This window comes from Cyphomyrmex costatus, unplaced genomic scaffold (assembly GCF_001594065.2).
Source record: "Cyphomyrmex costatus isolate MS0001 unplaced genomic scaffold, Ccosl1.0 scaffold408, whole genome shotgun sequence".
NCBI lineage: Eukaryota > Metazoa > Arthropoda > Insecta > Hymenoptera > Formicidae > Cyphomyrmex > Cyphomyrmex costatus.
Genome location: NW_017278296.1, coordinates 33,306 through 56,510, shown reverse-complemented (window position 1 = coordinate 56,510; position 23,205 = coordinate 33,306). Strand labels below are relative to the sequence as shown.

The window sequence follows — 23,205 nt, the reverse complement described above, 5'->3', positions numbered from 1 at the left end:
GCCGCTAACTCACACTCATATTTAGAACGCGACCGTTTCGTTACATTGCTGAAGTCTTTACACGCATTCATACACAACATACACGCACTTATGTTTGCATATACACACTTTTAAATAGTATTAATAACTAAGGAAAAAAAAAATACTTAAGCAATAATATAAGTATGGCGACAACAAGTAAATGCAGAGGCGCAATACATGGGCCTCGTTTAAGGAAACAGATTATGATTGAACGGAAGCGGAGTATCTCGAAGATAACGCCAGGACATACTGGGTGTCCCAAGGAGGTGCGATTTAAGTTACTAGTGTTAGAAATAAATTATAACAATTTAATTATCATAGTAATTATTTTGAGTTGTTACGTGCCTCCAATTATTAGAAAATAATTAAAATTAACAAGATTAATAGAGCTACATTCATTTTATCAACATTAATAATTTAAAAATTCATCAAAAACTAGCAATCAATTACTAAAACAATAATAATCCTTCTAATTACGATTTATTTCTAGTAAGTAATATTAAGATGTTCTTTTTTTCGTGAGGATTTACTAATAATCGTATTATTTCAAATATAATTCACGTAATCATTATTAATATGTATAAGTATTTTTTTCAATTAATACTATATACTTTAATACTATTATTTCACATACAAGTAGTATTAACAATTATTTGAAATAATTATATAATATCAATTGTGAAGAAATATAAATTATTTAATACAATCGTAGTTTTAATTATTTTAATTTTGTGTGTGTATCCAGAACCAATTAAATATATTCTAAAGGATAGTAAAAGAAAAAAAAATCGACAAGATGATTGTGCGTATTAAAAAAGGCACAATTCAGAAGATATATCCATATAAAATTTTTCATTGTTTGATAAATATATGGCATTAATATATCCCATTTTAAAAAAGATTCCTATAATTTTCTAGGTGACACCCTGTATGAAATGGACGGCGTCATTTCCAGTTTCACCTGTATTTCTTTGGCAAACTTCTTTTCAATCTTTCATGGAAAATTTGTTTTCTAAATTTTTTTCAATAAATATTCTTGACTTCTCGTTAAATACATCTCCAATGTATTAATTCCTCCTTACCTCTTTCGAGATACCCTATACACTTCACGCCCAAAAAAATCCGTATTTAACCTACCGGGTGTCTAACTGATGTCGAACTCGTCTAATTTACTCGCGAGCTACTTTTTCCGTGCAGCCTTTTCAGCTTTCCGTCGCATTCGCTCGATTTCCTTACGCTCTTTGCGTTCACGATCAGCCTGAGCCCTTAACTCCTTCAATTTGCGCTTCAGATGGGCTTTAGCCTCGCCATAAACTCCTAAGGCCTTTAGCTCTCTCGATTCCAAGCGTAGCAAGTTACTTCCGTTAATGCCGTTATCCAAAAATTGGGGCGAATAATGTTCTAAACCGATTCCGGTCAACCATTGGCACACCTGAAAAGTTTCTTGCTTTTAGAGAAAAATGAAAGATATTAAACACAAAAGAAAAAACTTGTTCGCTTCTTTTTATTAAAGACTGAAAGTAACATAACATTAAGCTTTTTAAATATAAGTTTTCTAATATACAAATATTTATTTTTAAAAACCATATTTTTGTGGAAAAATACATTCATTAAATAATTCCAAATTTATTTTTCTCAGATTAATTGAATACTCACTTGCTCCTTGGACCAATCTGCGACTGGCGCATTCTGCCAGAAGTGGGACTTCTTGTCACCTAAACCAAAGTCGCTTAGGTGAGCGGGCAACCAAACTGTGCTCGAATCTATATTGATAATGCATGCATGATGGAAAGTAAGTATAAGGTGTGAAGAGTCTTGTCACGCTATTAGTAATCACTCTATCAGAAATTAATAGTTATCTATATTGTAGATGTTAGCGTATTTTATATTTTGTTAATAATTATTTCGTTAAAAGTAAAATTTACTTAAATGTAAATGTTTTCATTAAACAAAAGAATGAAGAAGAATCATGCATTTAAAGCAAATTTAAGCGAGTAAAGCACAACAATTGTTCTTAAATAAAGAGCGCGAAGCTAATTAAAAGAAATTAAAGGATATCATTTAAAAAATCCTTAATTTCAATTTGAATTTTAATTCCTGACCGAGTGATTTAAGCGTTAGTGCTGACACATAAACATCAATATCTAATTTCTAAAGTACCTGTGATGTTACCTTTTAAAGAACTAGGATCAACGCCGGGAGGACTCACAGAACCGCCAGAGGACAAACTTGACGGAGAACTTCCTGGATGATGCCAGGGGGCACTTGCACTAGCGATCAAATTTGACGGAGGAATCGATACCTTTTTCACTAAAAACATAACAAGTTTAATTTACAACGATCACGTTTGTTTTTATTGAAATTGGCGATAATTCAAACTGTCCACTTTCAATTCTATTTAATTATTATTTACCTCTTTGATTAGCCTCGTTAACAGCTTGCCGTATCTCCTCCACGAGATGATGTGTAACCATAGTTGGATCATTATTATGAGGACTATTAAGATCACTGAAATCTCCAGAGCTCTCCCTTGAGGAGTCGTTTCCACCAAGCCGCTTCTCCCGTTCGGCCAGAACCTGCTTCAATTGCTCTGCTAATGATGCAGGAGGTCCAGTCAAAGCTACCGAGAAAAATTGTTAATACATTAAAAAATAAGTTGTAAAATTGATGTGAAAGAGAAATATAATTGCACATATATAATAAAATTTGGATAACAGTTGATGTATTGAAGTTAACGCGTTGACATACTTTTTGGCGATTGGGGCCAACTTTGTTCAGTCATTGCCCTGACTTGTGAGCTAATGGTGCTGTGCTGCCGGATCGCGGTAGGATGTATAGGATCCATGTGCGATTTTCCCTTAAGTGAACTGATAGATGAAGTGCTGGAATAGGAACTCAAATTGGATTGCTTGGCTGTTAAATCATTAGGTGACCTGCTGCTGTCTTGCGAAGTCATTTTTGAAGAGGAATCATCATCCGTATTGTCGCCCGACTCGTCTAATCCGTAATCCTAAAATAGAAATATTTTATTATCAACTTTATCGAAATAGAAAAGTTTTGAAGCATTATATTTATTTTTTATTTGTATTATTAATTCTAAAGTGTGTATTCTAATTTTGGAGCATTATAAACTCTCGAACAAGTAATGCTACAATTACAGTTTCTAATGGATTATTGCAAGATAACGTACAGAACTACTGTTGCTGAGACCTCCGGATCGCCTGGGTAGCTGACGATTGGCTAAACCGCCTCTGCTGGCCAGTTCTGCCTTGCTCTTGCCAGCAGAATTGTCCAGCAGACGATGGGCTGGGACAGCACGATCTAATTCTTCCTTCACCGGTAGCGGTAGAGGCAGTTTTCTCTCCACAGTCGCAGTCTTGTCACCGTCATCCGGGCTACTAAGGTCAGAGGTCTCTGTATCGGAAAGCTGGCAGCTAGTCGATGAAGGTGGCGGTGGCAGTTGTTTGCGAGAAAACTGCGGTGTTACTATCCTAGTAGTGGCATTGTCATATGGTAACCGTACCGGTAGACCAAATCGCCTTTGGGTCTCTGTCAGCTCTACCTCTAGCGTGATCACCTGAAATAATCTTGTAAAAATACTTGTTCTCTCTAAAATCAAATATCATCAGTTAAACCCTTCGACACGTACTCTATCCTTGAGACTTTTCACTAATGCGTTGTATTCAGTATCCTTTTCCCGCAACAATTGTTCATAGTATTCGTCTCTAACTGTAACGTCTGCACGCAGAACCCTGGCGGCCCTTCTGGCCCTAGCATACTTTTGTTGTAGAGCTGCGTTCTGTGCCGTCGCCTGTGACAACATCTCCCTGGCTGTCAATAAGTCCTGGCGAGCGGTACCTAATGCTCTTTCCGATTCGTGAAGACGTAATCCCGATTCCCGCAACTTGGCTGCATATTCTTCGCTACCCGCTCCGCTGTTTTCCAATTCTACTAACTGTCGAAATATAGAGATTACAATATGACTAATTGTAAGATTACAAAATACATATGACGTAACATTACAGATAAAGTGTCTTCAAACACCAACTCGGGATATATCTAATAGAAAAATAACTTTCAGTAAAAAACTTCAATAAAAATACGTAATGTTTCTTTCCAAAGTTATCGTAAAAGTATTAAAAACTATGTACATTTTATAATTTCTTGAATATACAATATTTATCGTATGATAATATAATCAGTCAAACATTTACATTTGACGCAAAAATTAAAAGTTGAAGTTTATTTAATGTCGATTGGCATGAGAGAAAAATTATCTGTAAAGATAATGAAAACATGCAATTGTATAAAAAAAAAAAAAAACAGTTTCAGGAAAGAATTTTGAAATGTTGCCAATTCTGTAATATAACAAAACAATAACATATAGTACAGCAAATATCTGCAAGGTATAAAAAAATCGTCTAAAATATTTTAAGTAATTTTTAATAAATTATCGTTATAAGCGAAGAATGTATGTGTGTGTGAGTGTGTGTTCGTGATTTTTATTTATTATTATTTATTTCAATAAAGTTGCGAACTAATGTTTTTTTTATCAAAAGTCTTGTATAAAAAAGTATTTGATATATATTATTATACATAAAATATTTATTTTTTTGCATAAAATAATAATAGAAAATGAATTAATAGACAATACGAAGTTTTATTATTTATGTATATTAATATATATGTACAAGCTGTAAACTATAAAAATATATATTTGTTTATTTCATGCATTTTGTTACAATACAGGCAGAAAGAAAAGCATGAAAAATTTGTGAAAATTAAGAAAAGCATGCATAATACAATATAAAAACAAATAAACATGCAAGTCTTTTGACCTGTAAAATAGATTTTGTATCACATAATAATTTTCAGCATTAATATTAATAAATTTTCTTTTAAATCAAGCAATTATAATAATCTGAATAATTTTAATTCGATTATAGTCGCGATTAGTTAATATCATTTGAGTAACTATTATAATGTTACGTTACCTTCGCCTTGAGCTTTTCCACTTCCTCGTCTGCTAATGAGAGTTTATACTGACTCTGCAAGCAACCAACGACACGCACAGCGTATAAGCAAAAAAAAAACAAAAACAAAGAAAATGAAATAAATACACACTGTGCGATTGCGATGAACTTACATATGTGATACCTGCACTCATATTTTACTTATATACACACAGAGGTATGTACAAATACAGTATATGCACTACATATCATGGAAACGTCATCACGTTGAATAATGCATTATCTAATGACTATTTACAAAAAAATAAGGCTAACACCACACATATAAATAATAGGTGTATAAACATCTGAATAAACAAAATTCGTAAATAAACGGATGAAAAAGAAATACACATTCAAGTTGTAAAGCGCAGAAGGTAAATGTGCAAAATACCTCTTGCAAGAGCAATCTCAGACTGTCTACATCGCTCTGCGTAGTGTTGTGCGACGAGCCAAGTATAGGAGATCGGTTGCGACTAGAAGGCGACAGATAATTCTCAATAGGGCTGTGTGCTGGTTCTCCCTCTGAGCAAGAGGACATTGCTGGTGAACCGGGAATCCCGCTCGTCCCGCTGCCAACAGAGATATCCTCGCTTCCTCGTTGACCATCAGGAGAAGCATCGGAGAAGTTAAGTTTTCTGAAAAATGTTTTTCTTTTTTTAACGTCGGTCAAAGTTAATGGTTTGTTTATTATGTGTTTAAAATTTAATAACATTTATAACAGAAATATAACGTTAGTTACAGAAAACATGGTTCCCTCAGCACTCCAAGATGCCTCAGGCTCTCATTGGAGTGGCCATAAAGTATCGTCACGGAATTTTTGCGAGCAAGGATAAATCGTCATTGGGAACACAGATGAGACAAGTATTTAAATTAAATAAAAAAAGACGCGAAGTCTTCAAACTGAGTTGAGAAAAAATACACAATAATTTCATAATATTACTTAAAGCTCAATATAAAAACATGTCAATTATTGAATTAGTGAATTATTAATAAAAAAATTGTTATAAAAATAATTTTTTTTATCATAAGATAAAGTATCTAATTTTTGGAAAATAAATTTTACTATTTGCTAGATTAATTTTATATTATTTATATCGTAATAAAAGAATTAAGAGCCTATAACGGTCGAAGTTAGATCTTTGTTGCTTAAATAATTTAATGTGAATGATGCCCGAGGTAATATTTTTCGTAATAAATAAATTTACTTACAGTTTTCTATTATATTAAGCAACAAAGATCTAGCTTCGACCATTAGACTTTTAATTCTTATAGTAATAACATTTGTCATTATAAAAACAAATAAGAATTATAAATTACAATATTGTGATAATATTTGATCTTCGAATATTATTCAAAGATCAAGTTATGTGAATGCGCTATTTTACCTATTGGCAGCATTCGCTAGTTCCCTTTCTTTGTCCGCCTGCAAACTCTGCCTAATTAGCATCGCCACTTCCGAGTTCTTGGGGTCCCTCTCCCTGCCAATGACAAATCGTACAAGACCGGAAGTGTTCCTCAACACGCTAGCGGCGTAAGCCTGCGTAACACCGACCAAACTTTTGCCGTCAACCTCGACAATCTGGTCATTCACCTGGATTCGACCCTCGCGCGCGGCCGCACCTTTCTCCGTAATAGTTTTCACAAAAATGCCCAATTTCTCTAGACCAGCATCCGCGCCTACACCCATTCCAATTATGCTCAGGCCCAAGCCTTCCGGGCCCTTCATCAGCTCAACAGGAAATACCTAGGTTTTTTTTTTTTAAATTAGTATCATAGTACAGGATTTTTCTTAAGAAAAAAGTGTGCTTAGTTTAAAATAAAAGTTTGACTTCTAAAAAATCTTCAACATCTCAAGATGCTTCTTCTTGAAGCAAACACAAAGTACTATTACGGAATATTTGTAAATATTGTCTTGAAGTAAATTATTATAGAAATACAACAAAGGCAAAATGTCTAAAGATTTTAAAAATGAAACCGAGAAAAGAAATCGACGATATTATTATACTTATCAAGATTTCCAATATAAGGCTAATATTTTTTTTATTTTGTAGGATACTAAAAAAAAAAGAAATTTAGAATTACCTCCATTTTTTCGACGCGTTTTTCCAACTCATATTCTGCACTAGCCGCTACGGGGTCGACATCCTCGTTGCGGCGATCGTATTCATTGACAGAATGCGTAGAATAAACACGCATGGGGCCGGTATCGAAGGACACTTTGGAGGTCTTCTTGATGGACATGGTGGACGGATAGTCTTCGTCGTCTTCGTCGGACTCTGGGATTCCTGCTACTTCCATCCAAAAGTGGCCGTCCTCGAAATAATGCACGCCATTCTCCACGAGTACCTAATTAATCAAATACCCAAATTAACATTATTGAAAATTGAAAGTGGTAAAAAAATAAAAATTATTAATTAAAAAGCTATCGTGATCAACTATACATACATTTTTATTATGATAAATTTATATTTCCTTGTTTTCTAGTTTTTTTTTTATCACAAGTCTACTTTCTGATTCAATTGAATTGAGGAAAAAGATATAAGCTAGTATTTTAATTTTGATAATTATAATATATATTACAATTTTTCCTGGAGTTGGAATATAGTCGTCCTGTTGCTCGGTTTCGGTGTCATCATTAGTTTCATGAGTGTCGTTCAAGCTGCTAACGGACCCGAGCAGTCCGCTCTCACTTCCTGTGACCGATCCTATTTGGCTCTCCGTTAATGAATCTATTGTCAGGTCACTGCGAGATCTATGAGACAAACTGAAATAAATAGAGAGTTAACAGATGAATCGACAGAGAAGCTAAATGTGTAGTCAAAAGACCTTAAATCATCCAGTTGTCCAAGAATTGATAAGAACTCGAGTATCTATTATCCTAGATTATAAAAATTCAAGAAACGCAATATTTTTTAATTTCTGAAGATCAAAGATTAAAAAATTTTTTATCCTCCAGAAATTCAGAGAACAAAATTTTATAAACATTACAATTTAAAAATTCAAAAAAATCCACCAAAACCAAATAATATTAAAATTGAAAAATTTGCTTAAAATCGTTAAAAGAAAAAATAGAGAATAAAAATGAATTGCAAAAAGACATGTAAGACGCGCAACCGAAAAGACATAAAAAATAAGCTCGTTCACCTATAATCATGAGTAGCACTATTGATAAGACTGGAATCAGGAGCAGACAGGACATCGGACAGCCAGTCGGGCGTGTTGTCCTGGTCGTCCCTATCTCTGTCCTGTCCTTCCTTATCCTTGTCATTAGAAATCCCATCACCTATTATTGCGTCATTGGCACCAGTGGGAGACAGAAGCCTCGCTATCTCCTGCGCTTCCTCGTCCGATAGCAACGCCGAACCTTGTCTAATTTACGTTTCACGAATCATTCACTCTGTTTTACGCACGAATTACGAGATTGTTGATAGCGAATCAATTCTGTAGTTAAATGACAAAAGCAGTTATGTCCATTCATTCATGAGACGTTCCTCGATATTCCTCATATTGTTTGATATTAAACTTAAAAACATTTTCATAACAGAAATGACATATAATTCAACAAAATTTCTATTTGCGAAAAAAAATGTTTCTTGATTATTTTAATCTTCTCACCAAAAGAATAGCGACTGAATAATGATAAGTCATGGAAAATACATATAGATTTTGTAAATCTTTATATTTAAAAAATCATATTTTTTTCTATATATTATTTTTCTTCACAAAATAATGAAATAGATACATTATATGTATATGTAATATTTTTTCTTAGTCTTTGATATTTATTATAAATACTATCAACCAGAAAAAGTGATACGATAATGATAAAAAATTAATTTTCTAATAAAAGCTTGTTTATTTTTAAAGATTTTTGTAAGATAAGTTTAGTTATCTTATTGGATCACTTATTAAAATGTCAATATAATATTTTTCACTCATTTTGTAAAATAACATATCTGCTTCCGTTATTGAATCACAGAATTGCAAATGTACTCACCTAATCTTTTTTTCTAAGATGCTGCATAGACCATGGCAATCAGCAGATTTGCATTCAAATAAACACGAACGTATTAGACTCAAAATGAAAGAAAAAAGTTATTAATACTAAGCCTCAAATAAAAAATTACTAAGTTGCTAAATTGCAAAAGAAGAAATTCATTGTACTATTACAAATACACTATAAAAAATACAATTGCTGTATTAGAAATGCAAAAGTTATATGCTAAAAGCAACTCCTAGAAACAGCATCATCCCAAAACTATCGTCTTTTTATTGATATTAATTATTAATTATCAATATCAATAAAATTAAATATTAAAAAAATAATTTTTTTTTTTTCCTTTTTCCCTTTTTCTAAACTTCTGATAGTTTCTATGTGTCAAACGCTCTCTAATCTCTCTAATATCAACTCCAAAATTCTTTTATAGTCGCTATATATTTACCGAGAGCTCAGAAGATTTTCAGCTTCATCTGGAGTCATAGTATCTGGTGTCACAGGAGTGATATGATTAACACTGTTCTTCGGAGCTGCCTCTGTAATTCCGACAGAATTGTCCTGTATTTCCTTTGTCACACATTCGACATTTGTAACAGTTTTCGTATCACTGGAATCACTATCTTCAAACTGGCTGCTCTCCGACAATTGCTCGTTGGACTTTTTGCTGGAATGTTTTTGCGAAAGCGTATTAAGTGACACCTGAGAGTTCTGACTGTTGCTCTCCGATAACCGAAGTTTTGCTAGTTCAGCCTTTTGTTTCTCTTGCTCCCACGTTGTCTGGGGCTGGTCCATCTCCTTCTCTAACCTCTTGCTCAAGACACTGTTCACCGCTGCTATACACTCTTTTCTGCTGCTGATCTCGGACTTAGCAATTTCTGTCACATACTTCTCCTCATCTTTACTTTCCTTCGTGATAAGCTCAAAGTTATTAATTTCTTGATTACGAATGGTTGCCTTGTCTACACTGTCTTTGCTTTCGGACTCGATAAAGCTGGAACGCTTGCCAGAGACCTCTTCTCTGTTCTTCGCAATTTTCTCCCTTACGCTGATTTTAATTTGATCATTTTTCGCATTTGAGACTGTCTTCTGACATATTCCATCGCTGCCCGCCTTCATTTTTGCTTCCAACATATCCTCTGCAGGTGTAGTATTGATTTTCATTGCGTCTGTAGTACCACTGTTGTTCTTGGTCTCCGTGTTTGGTTTCGATTGAGTTTTGCATTCAGTATTACTTTGCGAAACAACTTCTTCATTCTGCTGCAACTTCTTGGCGTACGGAGAGGGCACAGGAATCTCCTTATGTTCTAGCGGCGGATACTCCTGGTCAGAACTGATGACTGAAGGTGGACGTGGTCCCAGACCTGCAGCCTGAAGATCAAGTCGTACATGAGAACGTCGAATGACCGTAGTAGTATCTGTCTCGTTAAACTTGAACTGGTCTTTCTCAGAGAGGCTCTCCGTGCCTGAGACGCAGCTCTGATACGTGGCCGGCTTCTCCTGATCCTCCGCTTCCAAGTCATAGCTGTTGCGACCTAAATTTGAAAAATAAATTTATGATATTAAAGGTACTGCGTAATAAACTGAAATAGCTTATCACAGACTAAGATAGACGCTAAAGTACCTCCACAATCGATGCAAAGTAATCGCAGGCACATAATTTTATGTCTTCCTGGAGTATGTGACGCTCCAATAAGTATAAAAATATTGATACAAAAAATAGTACAACGTTTCATATAAACACTAGTCTTTTATATTCTATTACAAGATCACACATTCGCGCAGAATGTACAGCTTTTAAATCAACTTAATTAATCAAACTGTAGCACTTACAATTAGTAGGAAGTTAAGTCATTGATTATTTAATATTATTTAGCGTTTACTTTTCTTTCAAAGCGGTTTAATACCTTAACTATGTTTATATTTAAGTAACAAATAATTTAGATTGTAGATTTTTATTGCATGCTTAAATAATTGTGCAAACTTTTATGCAAAATTCTTTGTATTTAATTCCTTAATTTAACTTATTTTTCTATTGTGATAAATCACTTATTTCCCGTTTTGATTCTTTAATTTAACTTTAATTCTTTATTAGTTAGTTAATTATTAAATAATATTAAATATAATTACATTAAAGAATATTTCAATCTAAAAAATTCTACTTGTAAATATGTGCACATTTTCCCATCAATTCATTAATATATTCAGACTTTCTTATGTGTATTTATATTAATAAATTAACATTTTTACTTTTTCACATATTTTCAGAAATGTATGTTATAGCTATGTTTATATATATCAGCAAAACGTTTCACAAACTTGTTTTCGCATTTATAAAAAGCATTATGACTCATTCTATCTTCAAAGAGTTCACTATAGTTTACACTCTAGTTTATCAGAACTGATTTCAAACACAACATTGATGATTTTCAAATCTCAAAATTCAAGAACCCCAGAGACACTTTTGCAAAGTAAACGACGAGGCACAAGCGTTTGGCCGCTGGACAAACCGCACGATGATTTCTATAAATAATACTGTGGCACACTGGTATAAGGAGGTGGCAAAGTAAAGGGAAGGAGAAAAGGGGTAAAGCAGAGAGCTGTGTCTGGTACTTTTACTTTTTGGCATTTTGGCACACTGCCATCCCAACGACAGCAAGAGTCACCTGGCCTCACTGACGTTTCTCAAAAATGTAAAAATTGATTTTTTAAATTTATCATAAAGACATTTAATATATTTACTATATTATATTAAAATCAATAATTAAAATTTTATATAGATATATATATATATATATATATATATATATACACCCATAAATTTTTATATAAATTTTTTAAAAATATTATTTAAAAATTATTTTAGTATTATTTAAAGTATAATTAATTAAAAACAAAGTTATACATAGACAACTTTTATTAAAGATAGCCATTAATTAATTTCGATGCATTTTTATTTATAATAAAGTTCTTTGCAGTCTCACAAGATTTTACAAATTTCTTAGCTTACCTGTCTGATGTTTCTCTGACATTTCCTTCTCCGCTTTTTCTTCTTTGCTATCCTTGGAGGGTGAACTAGGTGAACTCATGCTGGATGAGGCACTGTCAGTGCCTGCAGAAGGCAGACCTAGCTCAGATTCCGGTGATCGCATCAGCTCGGTCCTCTTATCGTCTACTGCAGTCTCTTTTCTTTTCGCATTCGGTCTGGCCCAATCGGGTCTTGGATCCGACCTGGTCACTTCGCCACGCAGCTCGGTCTCCAGAGCCTCCCTCGACGAGGTTTTCAAATCTTTTAAATCAACAGTCCTCTTCAGAATCTCGTCGTTTTTCGCTAGCCATTCGTTCCTCCATTCGGAAGTTTTCGCTGGCGAATGAATTGGGCTCGGAGGACAATTAAAGTACTCTGGCGCCTCTAGCAGATCGCTCTCCCTCCTCACGAGGATATTGTCCATCGAGGCACTTCGAGTTGGACTAGAAACCTCATAGTGCAGCACAGGCGATGCTTTTGTCTGCTCAGGAAAATCGCTATTATCTTTTACAATGGCAGTTTTGGATTCTGGAATTGCTGAGTTTTTCGTGGATTCTTTCGATTCCTCCATAGCCTCTGTCTCCTCCTTTGAAAACTCTGTTGGTTTAGAAACTATAGCTTTGAATGCTGGTACTTCTTCGATAGATGTAGAATTTTTCAAGGGCTCTTTTAAATTTTCTTTTGGCCTCAAAACTGCATCCTTGCATACTGGAACTACTTCTACAACTAGTGGGCCTTTTACAGTCTGCGTAGTAACCTTAGAAACCTCCTTAGCATCCTCCATTGATTTTGAAACTACAGCTTTGCCTCCTGAAATTGATTCTGCAATCGTACAGCTTGTCAAATTCTGCACACTGGATTTAGAAACATCCTTGGCGACCTCTGTCGACTTCGAAGTCACGATTTTGTTTCCTGTAACTGTTTCTGTGGTTGCTGCGCACTTCAAATTTTGTGTCTTGGAAATCTCCTTGGAATTCTCCGCTGATTTTAAAGCTGCTTTTGAACTATTCTTCTGCACAACAGCATATTCTGGCAACGGAGCGTCCTGAGTCTTATCGGCGCCGCCAGTTTTGTTCTCTTTCGGAGAGTTCTGAGGTTTTTTCTTCTGCACAACAGCATACTCCGGAATAGTTGGCGAAATATCGTCGAACTTCTCCACCGTTGCGTACTCCGGACTTTCTAGTAATTCAGATGAGCTGATGACGGAGGCGATACTTGCCGGTCGTTCTTTTCTACTAGCTGCAGATGAGTTCCTGACAGGCGGAGGCGGTGGTGGGGGCGAGCGTGCCGAGCAAAAGCTCGCTGATCTGGTAGCTGGATTGGCAGAGTCGTTGGCTGTCGCGCTTGCCGAATTCTGGCACGTATCAACAAACGATGACGACTGCTGTGCCTGACTCTGGGAGTTCAAAGAAGTTTGGACCTGCGAGCGATTCGGATCAGAATTGTAACGATTCGGTCTAGTCTTGGAGAAGTGGCTAGTCCAATTCCGTTGTTTCTCGATGAGCTCCTTCGAATTCGGCCGACGTTCCGGTTTCTCCGGCCGCTCCGGACGATCATTCTCCTTGCCCGTGCGCTCGACTTTACCCACCCCCACGCCAGAACGTCTTTCTGGCGCGCAGTGACCATTTTCGAAGTGTCGCTCTGCGTTCAAAGTCGGTACGCTGGCGCTCCACGTACTCAGGTGTTCGCGACTGCCTGGGGGAGAAGGTGAGTGAGGGCGGGGTGATCTCGCAGGTGACGTGCACCCGGAACCAGAGTTCGCAGAACTGGAGCGAGATCGGAGACCATGCAAATTGTTCGGTTTTGTAACTCGTTCTACCCTGTAGATTATAAACAAGAATGTAAATTAATATTAAAATATTAAAATATTTTAAGAATTATTTATTCTATTCAGATTCAAATTTTATTAAGAAAAATTAATAACATAATGTAATATCTAATAATTAAAGCAATTATAATTATTATAAAAAAATAAGTTAATAAATAAAGATAAATCTATATAAAATATTATATAATTGAAAAAAAAACGAATAATTAATAAAACTGGAAATATAAAAATACAATTTTAAGAGATATAATATAGTATAATATAATATAAATTTATGTGATTCAAATTGCTTACGGTCTGTTCGATTTGTTTTCCTCGCCAAGTTTCTCGAAGAGGGCTCGCGCATTATTGAAACGTGCCACATGGCTCTCAGTTCTGACCACTGTTACTTGCGTCGGAGATTCCTTCAGTGGAACAGTTGGCTCCTTAAATCCATCCGAAAGAATATTGTTCGTTCTTAGATTGTCCAGTTGTGGTTTGGATTGGAAGATGTTCGCGATGGCTGACACCTTAGAACCACCCACTCGCTTTTTCTCTTCAATCGCCGCCATGTCTAGCACAAGCTTTACATAAGAAAATATACTTAGCATATTTTAAATTCGTTATAATCTGAAACAATTTTATAAAGCAAGTTATTTTTTAGTAACAAAAATCTTTGATAAATTTTTGAAAGTAATAATACAGGGTATATTAAATATGTATGTATATATATATATATATATATAATAACATCAGAACTATATAAGATTAAGTCATTGTTAATTAATATATTTATGAGTGTGTGTATATGTATATGTATTGTTTATCGATAATCGACACACTGCTTAGTTTTGTTGTTATATCACAGTATTTGCAAGACAGTTAAACGTTACAGTACACGCAATTCTTACATTCGTTTTATTTTACATTATACAATAAGTTTTGTGAAAATGTTTTATATTATTTTTATGTTCATTTTACTCTATGATTTTTTATTTTATTTTATTTTATCTATATTGTAAACTGACAAATCGTTTTCGCTGGTGAGTTAGACAATTTTTTTATTTTTTTGAATTTCATTATTTTCACATCTTTTGACTTTGTTCTCATGCCAAGTTACAGATACATTGTTTCAATATACGATTTTGCCATCCTATATTGCCAATGTTGTGTAACGAAGAAAGAAATCGAGGAGTCAGTGAGAGGTGTGTCGTCTTAATGTTGGAATAATGAATTTTTGTTGAACGTCTGAAGAGGACTCAAACCAAGAGTCGAAACTAGTAACGACATTTTACACCGAGCGATTCTTTTTTATATTATTATATATTGACGGTTATTCTAATTTTTAATTGTGTCTAAAGCGGCTAAGTATTTCATGTATTCTTTTTCTTTAAAAATTCATATTATAATTTTAATGTTTTAATCGCTTTTTTGTTTACTTACGAATTGACTCTCATTGTTCTTTACCTTATTTTAATTATTATATGTATATGATAATAATATAAGATGTATATAATAAATGAAAAAAACTGTTTTTAATATCTATAATTAAAAAAATTTTACATTTCAATAAAATATTTTTAATAATAAATTACTTAATAAATTACTTTACCTATGGCTGAGAGTAAGTAGTGATATTTATATGTAAATGCTAATCATTTAAGTGCTTCAGCCCATTGTCATTCATGCATTTAATTAACTTCATTGCAGTAACCTGTAAAAAAATTATTAAATTTATATTTAATCAGTAATTTTAAAAGGTAAAAAATTAAGATATGTCTAAATATAAATACAGTAATTTGATATTTTGCAATAAAAAAAATATTTATAATTAATCAAATTTAATATATTAATCCAATATCTTTTTTTGCTTTACTCATTTCTATTTATCTTGGATACTATTTCGGAACGTGCATAAACTTATAAATTTAATTAACTGTAATAAATTAAATAAATGTGTTAAATTGTAATAAGCAAGTGACGGAAAAAGAAATTACTTTAAAATAAAACTTTACATATTTTTAATATTCCGTAAGTTAAACCTGTCTAGATTTCATGCTTTCATGGTATATCAAAGAACATACATTTTCTGCCATTGCTGCCTATAGTTATTACACACATTAGTACAGTCAATTGGATTTTCTGACCTTTACAGAATTTGAATATTTACCTCTTTTTCTTAAAGAATTAATATTATATATTTTCCCCCAATTTTACTATTTTTATAATATGTACTTAAAAATATTCTAAAAGAAAAAGAGCATTGAAATATAAATATAAATTAATAACTGAAATGTATAAGGCATGTAAGAGTCAAATTCATGTTTCGCAAATTACAAAAATATATATATTATTACTGATAATCGATTTACGACATTTAATCCAAGCCTTGAGTAATTTTATCACGTGATAACTATAGTTAGCTTGTATAAATTTAAAATAAGTAAAATGTGTTTGACACGCATGTTTACAGTCAGTGTAAAATAAAAACAATTAATACAAAGTACATAAATATAAGTATAAAAAACATATTCATCAAAATCATGAAAATAAAAATTACAAAAACAAAAGTAATATTAAAAATTAGTTTTATATAATAAAATTATATGTACATATATGTATATATATATATGTGTATAAAATTTTTGCAAATATGAATATAACAAATTAAAAAATTATTTTATAATCGTTATAAATATAATTAATTAAAGTAACTATCATAATTTAAACTATATAACTTGCAAATTTATTCTAAAATATTTAAATCATTTTGTAATATACTTTATAATTTTTGTGACATTTTTGTGTGTGTGTTCTATAATTACATTTTTTAAATATATTTTTATGTATAACTGTTGTATCTGGATGTATTTGAAAACTGTTAATGGAAACAAAAGCTGAATGACAGTATAAGATATAATAGGTAGGTCTGCCATGCCTGGATTTCAACCCTCCTCCCATAGCACACCATGTTGCTGCAATCAATACTTGAATGCTGTTCCTATGATAGATAGATGCTAAAAGAGCTGCAATTTTGCATCACTCACATGTTCATATAATTGCTAGCATGACTACAGACATAATCACGTATGTTTGTATTATACTGAATGGTGTTTGATATGAGGGGTCATTCACAATGTTTGCTATCTAAGTGTATTCTGGGACATATCTACATACTTCAGATTTGCTATAAATACAAAAACCTATATTTAGATTAAAGCTCTTTGTATCAGCTATAGATTGTTTATCTTGAAAAATTTAATTCTTCCTTGTTTATTCTTCAATATTGGAACATCAGTAAAAAAAGTTCGTGTAAAATGTTAGAGTTCATCATGTATGTATAAAGTTATGTTAAATATTATAATTTATTGCATGTGTTTCTTTCAACATACGTAATATATATATATATATATATATATATATATATACATTCAAACTTAATTTAATAATCTCATAAAATAATACAATCCACTTTACTATACATTGCTTCAACTATTGTTTGAATATGAAATTCAATATTAGTAAACTGTTTTATGTATTTTAATTTTTATTCAATTAATAATTCAATAAAAATGTAATAAAATTGAGATGAATTAACTGCACATAATCAAAAATTCATGACATCAATAATATTACAAAATTTTATTGAAGCTGTAGAGTATAAAATAAAATATATTTTATATTATGCTATATGTTTAGAGAATTACCCTAATTAATTAATAATCAGTGAAAAAATAAAAGTATATTAATAAAATTAATTAAATGCAATCTCCAAATTCAGAAATCTTATGAACTTGTTTTTCCCAGTAGCTATTGTTTATAAATAATCTTATATGATCTTATAATATAAGATTGATTTAAAATGTTAGTAATAACAAAACACATTAATAAATTAATAAGATATAATATTAAAATCAGTAAATGTATAATATATATATATATATATATTCACATTAATCTAATATTTAATATTCAATATCAATCTTAATTTAATCTCACGAAGTGCAAAATCTGATTCAATATTACATAAAATTTGTCTTGACCTCCATTAAATATATATTAAAATTTGAATATCGGTAAATTACTTTATTTTAATATCGATTGAATTAATATTGCAAAATTATAATAAAATTTATAAATTGATAAAGTTAATGTAATTAAGAGTTTCATGCTATACTCTTTCATAATCACACAGAATATATATAAAAAACAATACTTCCATATTATGCTATATAGAGAATTACTAATTACTTTGTCAGTAAAATAAATTACAAAATATCATAATTTATAATCCAAAAATGAAATAAATTTATATTAATGAAATCAATTAAATATAATCTTCAAATTTAACAATCTTATGAATTCGTAATATTTTTCCACAATTATTAAATACATGTCACACTATATATTGAAAATTGAGGATAGCAAATTGGAAATTAGACTTCAGAACAAAATAGATTAAAATTAAATATTAAAAATGATCTTCTGGCTATGTGTGTGTGTGTGTGTGTGTGTGTGTGAATTCTAATCTCCAATTCCCAATACTCTTTAATACAGTGTGACACAAGTCTTAAGTTTTGCTTATAAATACAATCTTATATAATTTTATCATTTAAAATATGACTACTATAATATGATAAAACAAACATTTTAATAAAATATAACCCATACATAATTAATTCAGCAGCTGTTTATAAATAATGTAGTTTTTCTAACAGGTGTCAAATAATGAAGCAAAAAACTTGTTTTAAAGTTTAACTTATTATCACTTTAAAATTATTTGAGACAATTTATAAGCAATGCCTAAAGCCTGTATCACTGCATTGGAAATTAAGGATTGCGAATTGAAGATTAGAATTCAGCCAATCAGAATAAAACAAATTAAAATTATTAAAATTAAATAAACATTATCTGACTTGTGAAAGTTTAATTTTAAACTTACAATCCTAAACTTCCAATATAGGCTTTAAATAATGCTTATAAATTATCTTATATGACTCTATTCTTCTTCTTCTCTCTCTCTCTCTCTCTCTCTCTCTCTCTCTCTCTCTCTCTCTCTCTCATTCGAAATTAAAACATCACTACTAATATAATAAAATAAACATTTTAATAAATTAAGGAAAATTAATCCCTATATAATTAATCCAGCAGTTCTCTAAATAATGTAATTTTTCTAGTAGGTGTCAAATAGTAGAACAAAAAAAACTTACTTTAAAGTTTAGCTTATCAGTAACAATTTAAAAAGTCATTTGAGATAATTTATAAACAATGTCTAAAGCCTGTGTCACTGCATTGGGAGATTGAGGATTGTGAATTGAAGTCATCAGAATTCAACTAGTGAAACAATCACAAACTGTTACTGCAATTTCAATAAAACACTGATCGGAATATTAATAACATCGCCGTATAATTAAACGCAAAAGTAGAACAGCGAGTTAAAAAAAACCACCCATTTTTTTTAAATTCAATCACAATTTTGGAACGTAAGAGTAAAACGGAGCAGATTCCTAATCGCCACCGGAAATTACTACTTGCAGAACTACCTAATTAAATTTCACGCCAAGTTTGAGATCGAGATATCGGTGTTGGTGCAGCAAAACAATAATAGCCGCAAGATAATCGTAGCATAACGTTCGGACTCGGCAAAAACGTTCACGAGAAACAAAACATCCTCCCGATGTCTCGATCGCCATTACACCCCATGAGGACCCCATGAAGGCGCCGCTTCGTCGAGCTCGCCGGGGCCTTCACAGGGAAGCCGCCGATCGTATCCAGGAGGCGTGCAAGCCTCGTCGCCGGTGGCCGTGTACCTCCGCCGCGGAATTAACTGAATTCGAACTGACCCGGAAGACGATGTCACCATGTGCGCGCAAGCAATGCAAGCATCTCTCTTCTCTTGAACGGGCGAGCCGCACACGACTTGGAACGACTCCGCTCTGCGGCGCCCTCGGCAGTTTACTTTACGGTTGTACCTCGCGTAACGTTCTCACGGCACGACGAGACAGAACGACGACCGACGACGCGATCGACGACGGCGACGACGACGACGATGGCAATGAGTAGGAGAAGGAGGAGGAGTAGACGGGTGATGAGGGTGTCCTATATGTGACGATTAATGTACGGTCACATCCGCCATGTCGGTAGCGGCGTGCTGGCGCATCGTCGATCCCGTTCTAATAATCACCGTTTCACGACGGCGTCGTTCCATATCGTGAACTTGGGCGAATTGCCCCGGCCGACGGACACCGACGGACACTGCCCGACTCCGACCTCTTAAATTGACAACTGTACGCGAGATGAATGAAGATGGCCGTCGAAAGTCTAGGGACACTGGAGACAGTGATGCCAAGTCTGTGTTCAAAATGTTATTCCTTATACTGCGATTTTCTCAATATTTTAGGTGTAATTTGGGATTTTCTTATATTTTTCTCCCCAAAAATCACCTGAACATTTTCCTAAACTTTTTGTAACCCTAAAAAGTCTCCCAATAAAAAGAAAAAACATTAAATTTCAGGTAAAATCTCTAAATTTGGTAATTCTACCTAGGTATTTTCATATCAGTTCGTTGTCGTTATGCCGGTAATCTAGACTGTAGAATAAATTTGATCAATCAAAGAAAAGCTCGCTAAATTTGATAATAGATATTAAAAACGTTTGACCTTAAAACGATATATATTTGAGCGTTGAAAAGAGAAAAAACGGAGATGCTAAATGCAAAAATGCAAGCAGCGCAAACAGACCTAAGGTCTAAAATTAATTAATAAAAGAATCCAAGAAAGAATAAAATCTTACAAAGTAAGACCTTTTTACCTGGTTTATGCTTCGGTCTTAATTCTAAAATGCTAAAATTCAGCCAATAAAATACAGATTTCGGTTAGAATAGAGTCCTAGGTTGAGTCCACAACCTCGCTTTAAAATTAAAAAGCCCTAAAGAAGTCGTAAGAAATTGACCAATGGGCGCGTTCAGCGGACTCAATAGTTGAGTGAGCGCTTGCTATTATTGGTACATTCTTCTAGATTTAAAATTCTGATTGGATGATCTGAAAGAATACACCAATAATAGCGAGCGCTCAGTCAACTGTTGAGTCTGCTGAATGCATCCAATGCGAATGCCCATTTCCACCCATGCAGATTAATTTTAATCTCGGTTCAATTTGCTCTTCATATTTTTCTAATTCTGAAAATTAGAAAAAGATGAACAGTAAGTTAAACCGAGATTAAAGTTAATCTGCATTGGTGGGAACAGGCATAAACGAATAATTTAAAAACTCACCCTATATTATACAATGCCACTGCGCATGCGTAATAAAATGCTGCCGTCGGCCGTCGAGAACGGGAGCGCGACGCCGGTGGCCGGTCGGGCGGTCGCTGTAAAGTAAAGTGATTTCAGTTGGCAAAATGGCAACAAGTGTAAAAGGTGTGTTTCATGAGGATTTACGCGATGCGATTTTACGTAGCAAAGTACTCGTCGTCGGCGCCGGCGGTATCGGCTGCGAGGTCCTCAAAAATCTGGTTATGTCCGGATTTGCCGATATTGAAATTGTAAGTATAATTTTGTAGTAATTAATGTAACCTCACTTTTCAGCAATTTACACACGTAGCGTCGTTTCACCTCATGATGAGATTGAAGGCGCTAATACACTGAATTCTACTATTGTGGAAAAAGGTCCTGCTTTATATTCATAATAACGAGCTAATAAATATAAATCATTCTTTATAGTTTTTTTTTTAACAATAATATTAACTTCATTGTCTTAAATGAACACGGTACGAATACAATGATTACTCTAGGTTAAAATGACCTGAACCATTTTTGAAATGTTAAATCAATAGTACATTGACTTAAAATAATTACAATATATAATTTCATCCTTTAAGAAATTGGAACAATGGCGTGACAGTGAAAATTTTAATTTTATCACTAAAAAAAAATTGTAAACATGTTAACTTTGGAAAATGAATTTGTTACTTGAAAAATTATAACTTTAAATTTATAATATTTTAAACTTTTTGTTTTAGAGCCCAATACTCTTGAGATGATTTACATTATGCTTGGATTATTTTAATTCACAGTGACCATGAAGGGCTAATGCAATTGATCAATTATTTAAATACTTACCTTTAATTCAATTTTTGTTACACTTGTCTTATTCATTTCTAACAAATTTATTTGTTTTAATTTGTCAATTAATTGATAATTAATTTAATTGTCTTTATTTGCTATATTATTTGTTTGTTTTTATTGTAATCTATATATTGGTTTTCTTATCATATATCTTTCATTTAAATTATTTCATTATTGATGTTTTATTAATTAATTAATTTTTTATATATAAAAAGCTTATGAAGGTAAACACCATAAGATTATATTATATGCAGTAACAAATTTAACATGTTCATTTCCTAAAGTTTATTCTACAATTGTGTAAGCTTTCTTGTAAGTGGTTGTAGTTGTAAAAATTGTCCAATCACAGTTGAATACAAGGAAAATATTCCTCTATGATTTTATTATTAATATTTTATTATTAATAATCTACAAATTGTCCTTAATTAATTATTTCATTATTTTCCAGATTGATTTGGACACGATTGATGTCAGCAATTTAAACAGGCAGTTCTTGTTTCAAAAGAAACATGTTGGAAAATCAAAAGCTAGTATAGCATGTGAAACGGCATTGACATTTAATCCAGATGTCAAAGTGATACACTATCATGACAGTATTACATCGTAAGTTTAATGCCGTGTCTTGCTTGCAGCGATGCTGATGTAGCCATTTGATGTTCTAAAACTTTGTGTGTTTGCAGATCAGAATTTGGTTTAACATTTTTCAAAAGATTCACAGTGGTTTTAAATGCTCTTGACAATAGAGCAGCTAGGAATCATGTGAATCGTATGTGCTTGGCAGCAGATGTACCATTGATTGAATCTGGTACCGCAGGTTATGAAGGTCAAGTTGAACTCATTAAAAAAGGCATGAGTCAATGCTACGAATGTACGCCTAAAGCTGCGCAAAAGACCTATCCTGGCTGTACCATCCGCAACACACCCAGCGAACCCATCCATTGCATTGTTTGGGCTAAACATCTTTTCAAGTAATTATTACAAGATAATTTATATTTAAAAAGATTTTGTTGTATATTTTACTGATTAAAATGTATAACTTTAATTGAATTTTTCAATTTATATTACTAAGAATGAATTTTATAAATAATAATTTTTAATTTTATAATGTGATAAACATTGCAGTCAATTATTTGGAGAAGAAGATCCTGATCAAGATGTTTCCCCAGATACTGCAGATCCTGAAGCGGCTGGTAATACAAATTATAACATTTAGCA

At 32.7% G+C, this 23,205-nt stretch overlaps 2 protein-coding genes across 4 annotated transcripts in view; one reads left to right on the top strand and one right to left on the bottom strand.

Moving 5' to 3' along the window:
• Positions 1–995: 995 nt before the first annotated feature.
• On the bottom strand, positions 996–15,547 carry Spn (protein phosphatase 1 regulatory subunit spinophilin). 3 transcript variants are annotated; one of them, XM_018543883.1, is made up of 18 exons: positions 15,478–15,547; positions 14,181–14,449; positions 12,041–13,878; positions 9,479–10,565; positions 9,034–9,054; positions 8,181–8,405; positions 7,617–7,800; positions 7,119–7,382; positions 6,422–6,780; positions 5,428–5,671; positions 5,016–5,069; positions 3,671–3,976; positions 3,212–3,598; positions 2,770–3,031; positions 2,435–2,641; positions 2,194–2,331; positions 1,678–1,784; positions 996–1,453 (listed from the first exon to the last, which is right to left on the bottom strand). In XM_018543883.1, exons 2-18 carry the CDS (start codon positions 14,435–14,437, stop codon positions 1,202–1,204), a joined length of 6,192 nt encoding a protein of 2,063 aa, XP_018399385.1. In that variant the 5' UTR covers positions 14,438–14,449; positions 15,478–15,547; the 3' UTR covers positions 996–1,201. The 3 variants fall into 3 exon arrangements, with proteins under 3 accessions (XP_018399385.1, XP_018399386.1, XP_018399387.1); XM_018543884.1 differs by having other exon boundaries at positions 996–1,468; positions 1,678–1,736; XM_018543885.1 differs by lacking the exon at positions 5,016–5,069.
• A 5,682-nt stretch (positions 15,548–21,229) lies between these two features.
• Uba2 (Ubiquitin-like activating enzyme 2) overlaps positions 21,230–23,205 on the top strand; it is a 5,133-nt gene continuing 3,157 nt past the window's right edge. The window contains exons 1-4 of the mRNA XM_018543900.1: positions 21,230–21,407; positions 22,439–22,593; positions 22,671–22,958; positions 23,113–23,180. Coding sequence (XP_018399402.1) covers positions 21,264–21,407; positions 22,439–22,593; positions 22,671–22,958; positions 23,113–23,180 — 655 coding nt within the window. The 5' untranslated portion in view covers positions 21,230–21,263. The remainder of the gene's footprint in view (positions 21,408–22,438; positions 22,594–22,670; positions 22,959–23,112; positions 23,181–23,205) is intronic.